We start from the raw sequence: 13,478 nt of genomic DNA, 5'->3' as shown, positions 1-13,478 counted from the left end.
TGTTTTGGTGGAGGGAAATTATAAATAATTCAAGCTACTAAATAATAAGTTCTCAGATGAACAAATGTGTTTCAGAATTAGACTTATTTTAGTTCTGTTTCCAGGACAAAAATAACCAAAATTTTAATATGCCTTTGTTGCTTAATTATACAGGATACAATGACGACTGTCTGTTCGTGTCAATCAATGCAATAATATTAAAATGTGTGAAACAATAAATATATAAAATAAACAAACGCATTCAAGCTTGAAATGATATCGGCGAAAGAAACAAATAATACAATATTTTCCAAAGAAATACCTTCAGCAAAAGTGCATACCGTGCTTCTAACACCACCTGTCGAAAGCACTGGAAGAATATAAATTGAAGGGAATCCATCGGTACCGAGAGGCACGCGCTTCAGTCTTCCTCTAAGCTACACCGTGGCGTAAAGGATAAATTGCTTTTCTCTCCAATGCAATGTATTTTAATCTACGACGCGTTTCTTTCCAAAACTCAATGAAGACAGATATGTCTCTACCGCTAACTTGTGGTCTGATTTAAGTTTTTAATGGTCGATAATATTCTTGAGATATTTCACCAGAATAGCTTGACACGTGCAAATTTAAAGAGAAACTTCAGAGTCGGGATGATGGCATCAATAGGGGATTTCGATCCGCTGAACAACATCGTTCCTGCTACTAAAATAGAAGTTACCGTGTCATGCAGGTAAGGTCATGAATGTATGATGAAATGTAAAATTACAGGACGATGTCTTCTATAAAGTGAAAGGTCTTGTATTGAAATTATTTCACAACATGCAGATGAGATGTGTGCTAATATTTGATTATCATTATTTAGAGCACATTTTATGTGTTAACAAGTTACTTAAGTTTCCATACCAAGTTAGATATCTCTTAATTTAGTCAACATTCTAACATTTTTTGAATCTCAAGCATCCAGTAGAAATATGATAACTATTGTTTCACCTCTTGCATACTTATTATTCTCTTTCCTGATACACCTTCGAAGGTGTGCCAAGATGTGACTGACTGTACATCAGCCCTGTGTAGTCAGTGATAGAGGTGCCAGGCACCAAGACTGGATAATGTTGTGGTGTGGCCATTGATTAATCACCTCAAGCAGGTATAGCCTAAACACAATAGAGCTTGGCTACTCTACATGTGTGGAGTGTATATACCCACATTTTGCACCTAATCGTCTTCATGAACATTTCTGCCATTATGTCCTTCACTAAATACAGTACTTCAATAATAAGCAAGCTCCTCTACGTACCTCTGCACGCAGCCCGCAATAGCACATTTGCCTCTTGTTGCCCCCTTGGCATCCTTTTCACAGTCAAATGTTTAATCACATCAGTTTGCAGTGTGCATAAATGCCCTGGCACTGTATATAATCTGAAATCAGTGGGTTATTTAACATGGCAATCGATGTAGAAATAAATTCATACAACGGCAGGTCCAATATGATCTATACAGGTCAGTACAGTATGTTATAGCTCAGGAAACAAAATGGACTAACTGTTTTTGGGAGACAAAATGTGACAAATGTTCAGCTCTCTAGTTCTCAGCCCATTCCAGTGTTTTCCACAGCAGTATGTGTTTGTTTTCAGACATGTTATTTCCCGGAAAGGTCAGTGGCGAATCACACTGAGACAGATAAATGTTGACGTTGCGTAACCTACGGTACTACTATACAAAACCAACAGCACATATAGAGGTTTCACAAGGCATCTGACAAACTAACTTGAGTTTACAAGGGGCCTCTAACACTTTGACCAGTGATGTGTGTTCATGAACTGTCAAGTAAGTCTATATCCTACATGAAAAAGGGATGTAGACTGTTAGCAGTATTGTCCCTTCAGTCTGTTCAATGGTCCCTGAGACCCCTGTCACTAACCTGTAGCAACTCATCCTACTGGCCAGGTTACAGTCCTCATATCTGATACAGACAGAGAATGTCATACTGCGGTTGTATTTCAAGTCTCACATTTGTTGATCAAAATTGAGAATGTGGATCTGGGATTGTGGTGGCTGTCAGTGTCTCTGTTGAAGAGCGAATTAAGAACATTTCCTCATGCTGTGCAATTATACACTATTGGCTGAGTGGCCTTTGTGTTATCTGTCCTAAAAGAAAATATCTGATGGTCAGAAATCCATGGTCACAACCCCAGCCACCAAACAATAATCCTCCCTGACCCTGAATAATGAATGGATCGGCTGCTGGTGCCTCCTAGGAGATTACTAAGCCTTAATTTTGGATTTCCTCAATGCTTAGAAACAAGAGGATCGTTCTCTGTGAGACACATCTGCAACGTCTCCTCTTATCATATCTAATAGAACATTGMTAGGAGAATACACAATCAGGCACAGCATTGATTTAATTTGTCTGCCTCTCAACAACCCATTTCCTTTATGTGTTTTTTGCACCTGGCAAACTGCCAACCTAAAAGGAAGACCTTTGGAAAACATCCCAGCTGTGGGACAAATGTACCTTAGCTCACTGGTCCAGAGCTCGACAGAGACCCAGTGTCTTTGCCATTTCTTTCATGGGGAATAGTTGTTTCCCCTTTGATATAATATGAACCATGAACCCAATGGCAGTCACTCAAATACTGACAATATAGAAATGATCCCAGGAGACTGTTCTCATCAGCGGAGGAAAGAGTTGGATGTGACAATGTGACAATGTTACAAAACACCAAATGATGGATTTTCTCGTGGGAGAATGGTGTCGCATACCTCCAATAGAGTTCCAGACACTTGGAGAATCTACGATGCCAAGGTGCATTGAGGCTGTTCTGGCAGCACGTGGTGGTCCAATGTCCTATTAAGACACTTTGTTGGTTTTTCCATTCTTTTGGCAGTTACCTGTATGTAATACATTTTGTTTTGATGAGGGAAAATAACAAGTGTTTAATGTCAAGGTGTTTTCCATGAGAAATTATGTACTAACAAGCAAACAAAGACTTCATAGAAAAATATTCAAGTGGGTGCTGCACTGCTGCAGTGACATTGAATTGATGTTGAGAAAAGAAAAGTCTGATTTAAAATAGTTCTCCCCCCCCCTTTCTTTCCCCTGTATGTTATTTCCATAGGGATCTTCTGCACGTGGACACATTCTCCAAGTCTGATCCTGGTATGTGTCCATCTCCTGCATCTTTTTCAGTCAATGATAAGAATGTGTGGGATTCCATGCATGCATATGTCCCGTCTTTCCAGAATATACTCCAGTAAATTGATTGGTTTTGTTCAGAGTTCTGTCATTTCTTTCAAAAAAATTCAGGGACTGGATGTTATGAACATTCCATTAAGCACATTCTTTTATAAAGCCGTTTGTTTTATCCAGATACACAGAAATAGGGCTTGTACAGTTACTGTATAACTGTGTAACCAACAGTTATGGATGAAGACTGTCATGAAAATAAAACTTCCATAACCATTTTTAAAAACAGCTGATTGAAGACTGAGGAGCGTCTTTTGCTATTCGAATGGTTACAAACATTTGTCATTTCTGAGATTTGAAATATGATGACATTGGAAAAATTACAGAGATTACACGTCACAGGTTCATAGTCAGTTTTAACATCTGTTTTACTCAGCATTTACTCCTATCTGTTGGTCTTCAAAGTCAGATAGGTTACCTGTAACGGGTGCGTGTTGGTGGCAGGGAAGTCAGGCGCAGAAGAATCGAACTTGGTGTAAACGGAGTTGTTTTAATCAGTGCTTCACAAAACTCCAAAACCAAAATAATAAAAAGTGGGTACAAAACCCGTCGCGCACCAACACATAATACACAAACATACAATCTCCGACAAGGACATGAGGGGAAACGGAGGGTTAAATAAATACACAACATGTAAATGATGGGATTGGAACCAGGTGTGAAGGAAGACCAGACAAAACCAATGAAAAATGGATCAGTGGTCCACGGTCTGTGACGTCGACCGCCAAAACACCGGCCGAACAAGGAGAGGGACCGACTCGGCGGAAGTCGTGACATTATCTTATCTGCTCTCTACATCTTAGTTTTTCACTAGGTTCTGCTTGACTTAAAGATTTGGTCTAAGAAATACAACCACAGTTGCGGTGTTATCTGTTTGACTGAAGAGTTTCTGATCTGATCAAGAGCCATGTATTTAGAGAGTTGGGACCATAGCGATCCCATTGAATTACAATTATTATCGGTAGGACATTGGTGTTTCTGCATTATGATGGATTTACATGACACTACAACAGTCTATGGCCGCCATGTTAGCTCCACTAACATTGCATGGGGGATAGTTAAACAATGCTATGTAACTAAATGTCTAAAATTAGAACAATATWAAAAATTCTACAAGTTGGCCCAACTCTACAATTACATGGCTGTGATCTATTTCATGTTTAGACATTTGTTTTTACTCCTGTTCRTGGCCTCTCATTTCACTTTGTTTTGAGTGTCGGATTGCTCTTTGCGGTGGGACTCGACTTATAAACTGTACAGGTCCCTTTGGAACTCAGGAATGAAATAACCCTCTACTTGGGCTATATCTTGTTCCGTTCTTCAAATGCTTGATACAATGCAGAAATGGTTCCTGCTCTAGTGTTGCTTGGTGAACGCTACTACAGGTTGGGGTCAGAACAGAGTGACAGCTTTGAGCTGACAGGACAGGGCTCAGGGGGCTGGATGTCACAACAGCAATCCCACAGAAACAGAGACACCATGGGGCTCTGATGAAGGTGCACATTAGCAACAGGAACAGCCCCGCCAAGGTACTCAGAGATTGGGGTCTTTGATTATGAGTTTAGTGGTCCTTAATTGATTTAGGCCGCTGGTGCAGGTGCACTGCCTAATCTACAACTAGTTGAGAATGTGAAATGTGATATGGATGTTTTTCCTCTTCTAGTTTGTGCTATCAACTAACCAATCACATAGATTACACTTGCTTTGTGTTTGTGTGCATGTGTGTTTGTGCATGTGTGTTTGTGTGCATGTTTTGTGTAAATAGAAGAATATGCTCTGAACTCATAGTAATAGATGGTTCAGACATAATAACTTTGTTCTTGTACCAATTCTTTGCCGGGGCTCTCTTTGCTATGAGAAGTTAAATAGATTGTTGCCTGCGTGTGTCCATGATTGAATTACCTTATGCTTTGTCTATGTACCTGTGCAATTACCCATGTGTGTCTAAGTGCTTTATGTTGTGTGGTGTGTGTGCRTGTGTGTGTGTGTGTTTTTATGCTATTTAAATGTTATGTKCATTAGGGCTGACCCCAATTATTCGACTGGTCGATTGTTTGGTCGACAGGCTGTTGATCGATCAAGTTTTCTTTTAGTCGAGCAGTAGCATATCTACAGTGCATTCGGAAAGTATTCAGACCCCTTGACATTTTGTTACGTTGCAGCCTTATTCTAAAATGGATTAAATAAATAAAACATCCTCATCAATCAATACGCAACACCCCATAATGACAAAGCAAAACAAAGTTTTGGGAAATTTTTGCAAAAGTATATAAAAAACATAAATATCTTTATTTACTTAAGTATTCAGACCCTTTGCTATGAGACTCGAAATTGAGCTCAGGTGCATCTTGTTTCCATTGATCATCCTTGAAATGTTTCTACAACTTGGAGTCCACCTGTGGTAAATTCAATTGATTGGACATGATTTAGACACACCTGTCTATATAAGGTCCCACAGTTGACAGTGCATGTCAGAGCAAAAGCCATGATGTCGAAGGAATTGTCTGTAGAGCTCCGAAATAGGATTATGCTGAGGCACAGATCTGGGGAAGGGTAACTGACAGTTCTTAACTATGTTGACACCATTTACCAGAGTGCAGCAGCCACTACTCTCTTGATGCCATCTCCCATAGTTTTATTACAGGTACAAATATTTGTATTTTAGTTGGTACTTTCTACCCCTTTTTCGTGATATCCAATTGGTAGTTAGTCTTGTCCTAACACTGCAACTCCTGTACGGACTTAGGAGAGGCAGAGGTCGAGATCCATGCATCCTCCGAAACACGACCCTGCCAAGCCGCACTGCTTCTTGACACACTGCTCACTTAACCCGGAAGCCACCCACACCAATGTGTCGGACGAAACACCATATAATTGGCGACCGAAGTCAGCGTGCGTGTGCCCAGACACCGGCCAAACCCTAACCTGGACGATGCGCCGCCTCATGGGTCTCCCGGTCACGGCCAGCTGCGACACAGCCTGGGATCGAACCTGGGTCTGTAGTGTATCCTCTAGCATTGCGATGCAGTGCTTTAGACTGCTGCGCCACTCGGGAGGCCTGTGCAGATGTTTTTCATCGGCAGGGACTGGGAGACTAGTCAGGATTGAAGGAAAGATGAATGGAGCAAAGTACAGGGATCCTTGATGAAAACCTGCTCCAGAGCGCCCAGGAACTCGGACTTGGGCGAAGGTTCACCTTCCAACAGAGCAACGACCTTAAGCACACAGCCATGACAACACAGGAGTGGCTTCGGGACAAATCTCTGAATGTCCTTGAGTGGCCCAGCCAAACCCCAGACTTGAACCCAATTGAACATCTCTGGATAGACCTGATGAAAGCTGTGCAGCAATGCACCCCATCCAACCTGACAGAGCTTGAGAGGATCTGTAAAGAAGAATAGGAGAAACTTCCCAAATACAGGTGTACCAAGCTTGTAGCGTCATACAAGAAGACTTGAGGTTGTAATCACTGCCAAAGGTGCTTCAACAAAGTACTAAGTAAAGGGTCTGAATACTTATGTAAATGTGATATTTCAGTTTTTTATTTTTAATGCATTTAATAAACCTGTTTTTTTGTTTTGTCATTAGGGGTATTGTGTGTAGATTGATGAGGATAAAAAAATATATATATATAGAATAAGGCTGTAACGTAGCAAAATGTGGAAAAAGTCAAGGGGTCTGAATACTTTCCGAAAGCCCTGTAAATTGGCGCTCCACACGAGAAAGATTGCCAAATCCTCGCCTATTACCGGTAACTTCAGGAGAGTAACGGTAGAATCTGCTAAAGCCAGCAGGAGCGAGAGGAGGACGGTCAGGTCAGGTTAAGGTTTTTTAATCTCTGGCTTCCTCTTGAGTCATTTGCGTCTTATTTCATCAAACGGTGTGCTTTAAGCATCAGACAAGCTCATAGTTGATTCTATTATAACACATAGGGTGTGTTTAAAAAAAAAACACACCTTATGGGAAAAAAATACACATTTAAAAATGTTGACCAATCGATTGGTCGAAAGAATAGACGACTTTCGGTTGACCAACATTTTTTTGTTGTTGTCGGGGACAGCCCTAGTGTTCATGAGTCTATTTTAGAAACCAGAAACTGTTTCAGTTATTCAGAGTACAGTATGTTATTGGCCATGGCCTTTTGTCTGTCATGGACAGTGCTGTCAAAGTGTTGTATGAATTCCACCAAGATGCACATGAATTTGTATGGAGGTTGATTAACTTAACTAGGGGTTTGGTGGAGAGGACGTTTCCCATTGACTCATAGTCACTCCTTATATCCGTATGATCCAGGCTAACCTAAATATATTCTAGGCATGTGTGACCTTTAACCCAAGCATGGACTACCCTTGAGGAGATAAAAACTGCTCTCACAAATTCCTCTCACTGAAATCCATTCCGTATTGTGATTGCTTCTTAGAATTGGATCCTGAAAAGAAAATTTGAGTTCCGAGCATAATCTCTTTGATTGGCATGCGATATACATAATGTGATGTATGCGATATGTCCTTTGTTTTAGAGCGTACACTGTTCTGTATACTGCACTTCTTTGCATTTTGGAGGTCCCTGTGTGGCTGTTGGTAGAGCATGTTGCTTGCAACTCTAGAGTTGTGGTTTCGATTCCAATGGGGGACTAGTACAAAAATGTAAGCACTCATTACTGTAAGTCGCTCTAGATAAGAGTGTCTACTAAATGTAAAAATGATAGTGCTTTAATCTCTCTCCAAAATAGTTAAACATGACATCAGTCTCATTTTGCATAATAGTAAATTGTCCAGAATGAGACAATTGCTTTCCATAGCTTACAATAGCTGATCTGTATGACTCAAGTAGTTGAACCCCCACACCGATGCAGAACCACCAGACTCCTGAATATGAAGTAGTAAGCGGTTAAGAGCATTGGGCAATAACCGAACGGTCGTTGGTTCGAATCCCCGATTAGTTAACTAATCTGTCAATGTGCCCTTGAGCAAGGCACGTTACTGTAATTTGTACTGTAAGTCGCTCTGGATAAGAGACAAATGTAGGCAGTGTGAAAAACCTATTTCCTCCAATGTGCATAACCTTCTCAGTCCATTTTAGAAAGGAAGCTACCCAAGGACTACTTCCCTGCTGAGATCATTCCCCGAAAAGTAATTTAAGCAGGTCCAATACCTACCACAAACCCATTATTCCATCCATTAAGTTATACTCTCTGATTGAGGCTTGGAAACGCCAGTCCCTGCCGTGGGTGTAATTAAGATCGTAATTTTGTACGTTCATTTATTAAATCTTATTAAGCCACTCAAGGAGCTTTTCAAAAAGGTCATATTTGAATAGGAGTTGTATAGGTCTCCCCAGCAGATGAATATAAAAGCTGCAATTTCACCCACACTAACTATCATTAATCATTGTTTACCATGGTTCTTTTAGGTAAGAATTTCTCCTCTCTTTTAGAATCATGACACAGCTAAAATGTACCCTTTCAAGCCACCTAAGCCACCCTCTCATTGGCAGCCGTATATATGCATACTACACTTAGAACTACCTTACAGGTGACACATAACATTACTGCCATCAGCAATGTGGTTTATGATTTAAAAGAAGTTGGGCTACTGGTTATTTTACTGGTCCTTTACGACAAATGTTATCTAACTGAGGTTTTAAAGAACTGACTGTCCATTGACTGTAGACCAAGATATCCGTCTATACTCCCAGTCCATTTCCAACACAATGCCTTAACCTGGATATTGACCTGTATGTATCTTCTCAGTTGCGCATTTGTTATATAATTATATAATTTTTATTAATGTTTATTGTTTACGTAATATAACCATATACAATTTCAGTAGCAAATGTCTTAGACTGATGCCATACCCACAGCCTCCACAATGGATCAGTCCACTCAGACAGGCCTCCACAATGGATCAGTCCACTCAGACAGGCCTCCACAGTGGATCAGATCACTCAGACAGGCCTCCACAGTGGATCAGTCCACTCAGACAGGCCTCCACAATGGATCAGTCCACTCAGACAGGGCCTCCACAAGTGATCAGTCCACTCAGACAGCCTCCACATGGATCAGTCCACTCAGACAGGCCTCCACAGTGGATCACATCCACTCAGACAGGCTCCACAGTGATCAGTCCACTCAGACAGCCTCCACAGTGGATCAGTCCACTCAGACAGGCCTCCACAATGGATCAGTCCACTCAGACAGCCTCCACAGTGGATCAGTCCACTCAGACAGGCCTCCACAGTGGATCAGTCCACCAGACAGCCTCCACAATGGATCAGTCCACTCAGACAGGCCTCCACAGTGGATCAGTCCACTCAGACAGGCCTCCACAGTGGATCAGTCCACTCAGACAGGAGCCACATCAGACAGGTCTTGTACACCGTGATTTCTATTTTATGCTACTGCCCGACTAAAGAAATCTCAGTCGACCAACAGCCTATCGAACAAACAATGGACCAGTCAACTAAATGGGGTCAGCCCTAGTGTGTGTCTCCTCTGTTTCAAGGTTGCGATGTGTCAACTATAAGGACTCAGAAGTGTCACTCATAGCTGCCATTGTCCCTATGTGTGCAGACTGGTGGTGTTTCTATGTGACCTTGTTAAACCAGATCCCTGCTAGGGTTTAGGGTGTTCCAGACTTATGATTAATTCAGGGTCAGGCCCCCCCCCAATAGATTAGCCGGGATCTAAACCCTATCCTCCCTCTCCTAAATTGCTGCGAGAGAGATTTAGGGGGGATTTCTGCCAGTTGAGTCCTGAAACCTGCAGCGTAGCCCTCAATCCGTGACCGGCTTGATGTGTTTGTGGGTGAATAATTTCTCCCTCTGTATGCCAAGCAAACATATTCCTCCTCTCTTTGGTTCCTCATTCCATCTTCCTGTGTTCCTCATAGCAAGCAGCTTTTATGCAATGCCCACAAGCAAGGAGGTTTTAGGCCTGATCCAGTGTGATTATTTTTGCAATGCAAATCCAAAACCCAGCCTATGGCAATCAACAGTGTAATAAACATCCATGTGACTATGTAAGATCATTCATCATAGACCACAAAAGTACCCTCGACTTATTTCAACTTGATAAATTAACAGTGTGAAGAATATTGTCTGGTATTTTGCCCTTTTGCATGCATTTTAGACAGGATGCTGTAATGCACTGTCAGCCTAATTAAGCTAGACTTGTGATGGGTGTCTTTTCAGATCTAATAGGAAGTCTGCATGTCTGCATGTATTTTTGTATTACTTTGCCAACCTATTTTATGCACGACAATAAGCTCTGTTGTACAATAGATAGAATTGTGAACTTTTTAMATTTTTATTGGCTACCTCAACACTCAGCATAATGGATTCGATAGTAAGGCTGATTGAATTGAAGTTCTGTTCACCTGGTTACCTGATCCTGAAGCCAAAGGAGAAAAGTTGGCATGCAGCTCCTTTGGATTTGGCTCTGCTGTATCCCACCAGATGGGCTGTCCTCTCACAGTTACCTTCCATAAACCAAACAATCAATCTGCTGCTGGGAGTTAGGTTAATGGTTGGGCGGTATCCAGATGTTCATACTGTTTCTGTACCTACCGGCGGATACGGTATTACCGAATGTGCACACAAGGGGGCACTATTTCTATTTTGTGGAAGCACAAAACAATTTAGTCAACAGGGACCTTGATCCAGGAGGGGGTTTGAATGTCTCTGCTGTAACCAAGAAGCTTCATGTTAACATCTAGCCACTTAGCTGGCAAGTTAACCACATTTTGAAATTATACGGTATAAACGATATATCGTCCAAGCCTACTTATGCTGTGGGTTTCTCATCTTTCCTCAAATGTAGGTTAATCTAAAGGAGTACTAGTTTCTGTCTCATCCTGGAGGAATCCTACGGTATACCACAGGTCAAGGAAGCACTTATTATCTCCTTTGAATGATTCGTTCCATACTGTTGTTCAAAGGCTGTTTCTGCAAGGCACCCACGATAGCTGTTTACTTTGTTGACTGACCAGAGTTATATATTTTAATGGGCTGCACTGCTAGGAGCAAACTATGGCTCCAGCAGAYCCTGTTAGCTTTTAGAATTAGACTACAGGGCACTACTGTGAGCTCTCATAGCTCTGCCTTGACTAAGTCTGTCTCAATCTTACTGTCCTCTGACATGCTTACAAACACAGAGGCAACTTGGGTAGACAAATTATTCTTTGCATCTTGACTGGCTGGATCATCCCTTGGTATGGCAAATGCACCGCCCTCGGCCACAAAGCGCTACAGAGGGTGGTGCGGACGGCACAGTACATCACTGGGGCAGAGCTCCCTGCCATCCAGGACCTCTATATCAGGCGGTGTTAAAGGAAGGCTAAAAAAAATCGCCAAAGACTCCAGCCACCCAAGCCATAGACTGTTCACTCTGCCACGGTCTGACAAACCGTACCGGCGCATAGGCTCTCAGACCAACAGGCTCTGAGACAGCTTCGACCCCCAAGCCATAAGACTGCTAAATAGCCAGACCGTTAAATAGTCAATTATGGGACCCAAACCATCTGTACCAACTATCTTGCACTGACCCTACGCACACTCACTAGACTTTATAGACACCATATACTCATACATACATACATACATACATACATACATACATACATACATACATACATACATACATACATACATACATACATACATACATACATACATACATCACACACACTGACAGTCCCATACAAACAAAACCCACAAACATTCACATTTACTACATACACACACACCGACATGACACACACACTTTTACACTCATCATATGCTGCTGCTACTCTGTTCTTTTACTCTTATTATTATCTAGCCTGATGTCTAGTTATTTACCCTGCCTTCATGTACATACAGTTGAAGTCGAAGTTTACATACACCTTAGCCAAATACATTTAAACTCAGTTTTTCACAATCCTGAAATGTAATCCTAGTAAAAATATTTCCCTGTCTTAGGTCAGCTGGGATCAGCACTTTATTAAGAATGTGAAAGTCAGAATAATAGTAGAGAGAATGATTTATTTCAGATTTTATTTCTTTCATCACATTCCCAGTGGTTCAGAAGTTTACTTACACTCAATTAGTATTTGTAGCATTGCCTTAAATTGTTTAACTGTGGTCAAACAATTCAGATAGCCTTCCACAAGCTTCCAACAACAAGTTAGGTGCATTTGGCCCATTCCTCCTGACAGAGCTGGTGTAACTGATTCAGGTTTGTAGGCCTCCTTGCTCGCACACGCTTTTTCAGTTCTGCCCACAAATTGTCTATAGGATGAGGTCAGGGCTTTGTGATGCCACTCCAATACCTTGACATTGTTGTCCTTAAGCCATTTTGCCACAACTTTGGAAGTATGCTTGGGTCATTGTCATTGGAAGCCCATTTGCGACCAAGCTTTAACCTGACTGATGTCTTGAGATGTTGCTTCAAATATCCAGTAATTGTCTGCCTCAGGATGCCATCTATTTTGTGAAGTGCACCAGTCCCTCCTGCAGCAAAGCACCCACACAACATGATGCTGCCACCCCCGTGCTTCACGGTTTGATGATGTTCTTTGGCTTGCAAGCCTCCCCCTTTTTCCTCAAACATAATGATGGTCATTATGGCCAAACAGTTCTATTTTTGTTCATCAGACCAGAGGACATTTCTCCAAAAAGTACATCTTTGCCCCATGTGCAGTTGCAAACCGCAGTCTGGCTTTTTATGGCAGTTTTGGAGCAGTGGCTTCTTCCTTGCTGAGGGCCTTTCAGGTTATGTCGGTTATAGGACTAGTTTTACTGTGAGATAGATACTTTGTACCCGTTTCCTCCAGCATCTTCACAAGTCCTTTGCTGTTGTTCTGGAATTGATTTTGCACTTTTCGCACAAAGTATGTTCATCTCTAGGAGACAGAATACTCTCCTTCCTGAGCGGTATGACGGCTGCGTGTCCCATGGTGTTTATTACTTGTACTATTGTTTGTACAGATGAACCGTGTACCTCAGGCATTTGGAAATTGCTCCCAAAGATGAACCAGACTTGTGGAGGTCTACAAAAAAAATTCTGAGGTCTTGGCTGATTTCTTTTGATTTCCCATGATGTCAAGCAAAGACGGCACTGAGTTGAAGGTAGCCTTTTGAAATACCATCCACAGGTACACCAATTGACTCACATTATCAATTAGCTATCAGAGCTTCTAGAGCCATGACATTCATTTTCTGCGAATTTTCAAAGCTGTTTAAAGGCACATTCCAATTTTGTATTAAATTTGAC

General features: G+C 41.6%; 1 protein-coding gene across 3 annotated transcripts in view; it reads left to right on the top strand.

The window, feature by feature from the left end:
* Nucleotides 1–440: 440 nt before the first annotated feature.
* Nucleotides 441–13,478, top strand: part of LOC111966109 (copine-9-like) — a 78,783-nt gene continuing 65,745 nt past the window's right edge. For all 3 annotated transcript variants that reach the window (XM_070444598.1, XM_070444597.1, XM_070444599.1), the window contains exons 1-2: nucleotides 441–709; nucleotides 3,099–3,139. In XM_070444598.1, the coding sequence (XP_070300699.1) occupies nucleotides 552–709; nucleotides 3,099–3,139 (199 nt within the window). In that variant the 5' untranslated portion in view covers nucleotides 441–551. The remainder of the gene's footprint in view (nucleotides 710–3,098; nucleotides 3,140–13,478) is intronic.

The sequence above is a fragment of the Salvelinus sp. IW2-2015 genome, linkage group LG7 (genome assembly GCF_002910315.2).
Source record: "Salvelinus sp. IW2-2015 linkage group LG7, ASM291031v2, whole genome shotgun sequence".
Lineage (NCBI taxonomy): Eukaryota > Metazoa > Chordata > Actinopteri > Salmoniformes > Salmonidae > Salvelinus > Salvelinus sp. IW2-2015.
The sequence above is the reverse complement of the archived record's forward strand: the minus strand, read 5'-3'. Positions and strand labels throughout refer to the sequence as shown.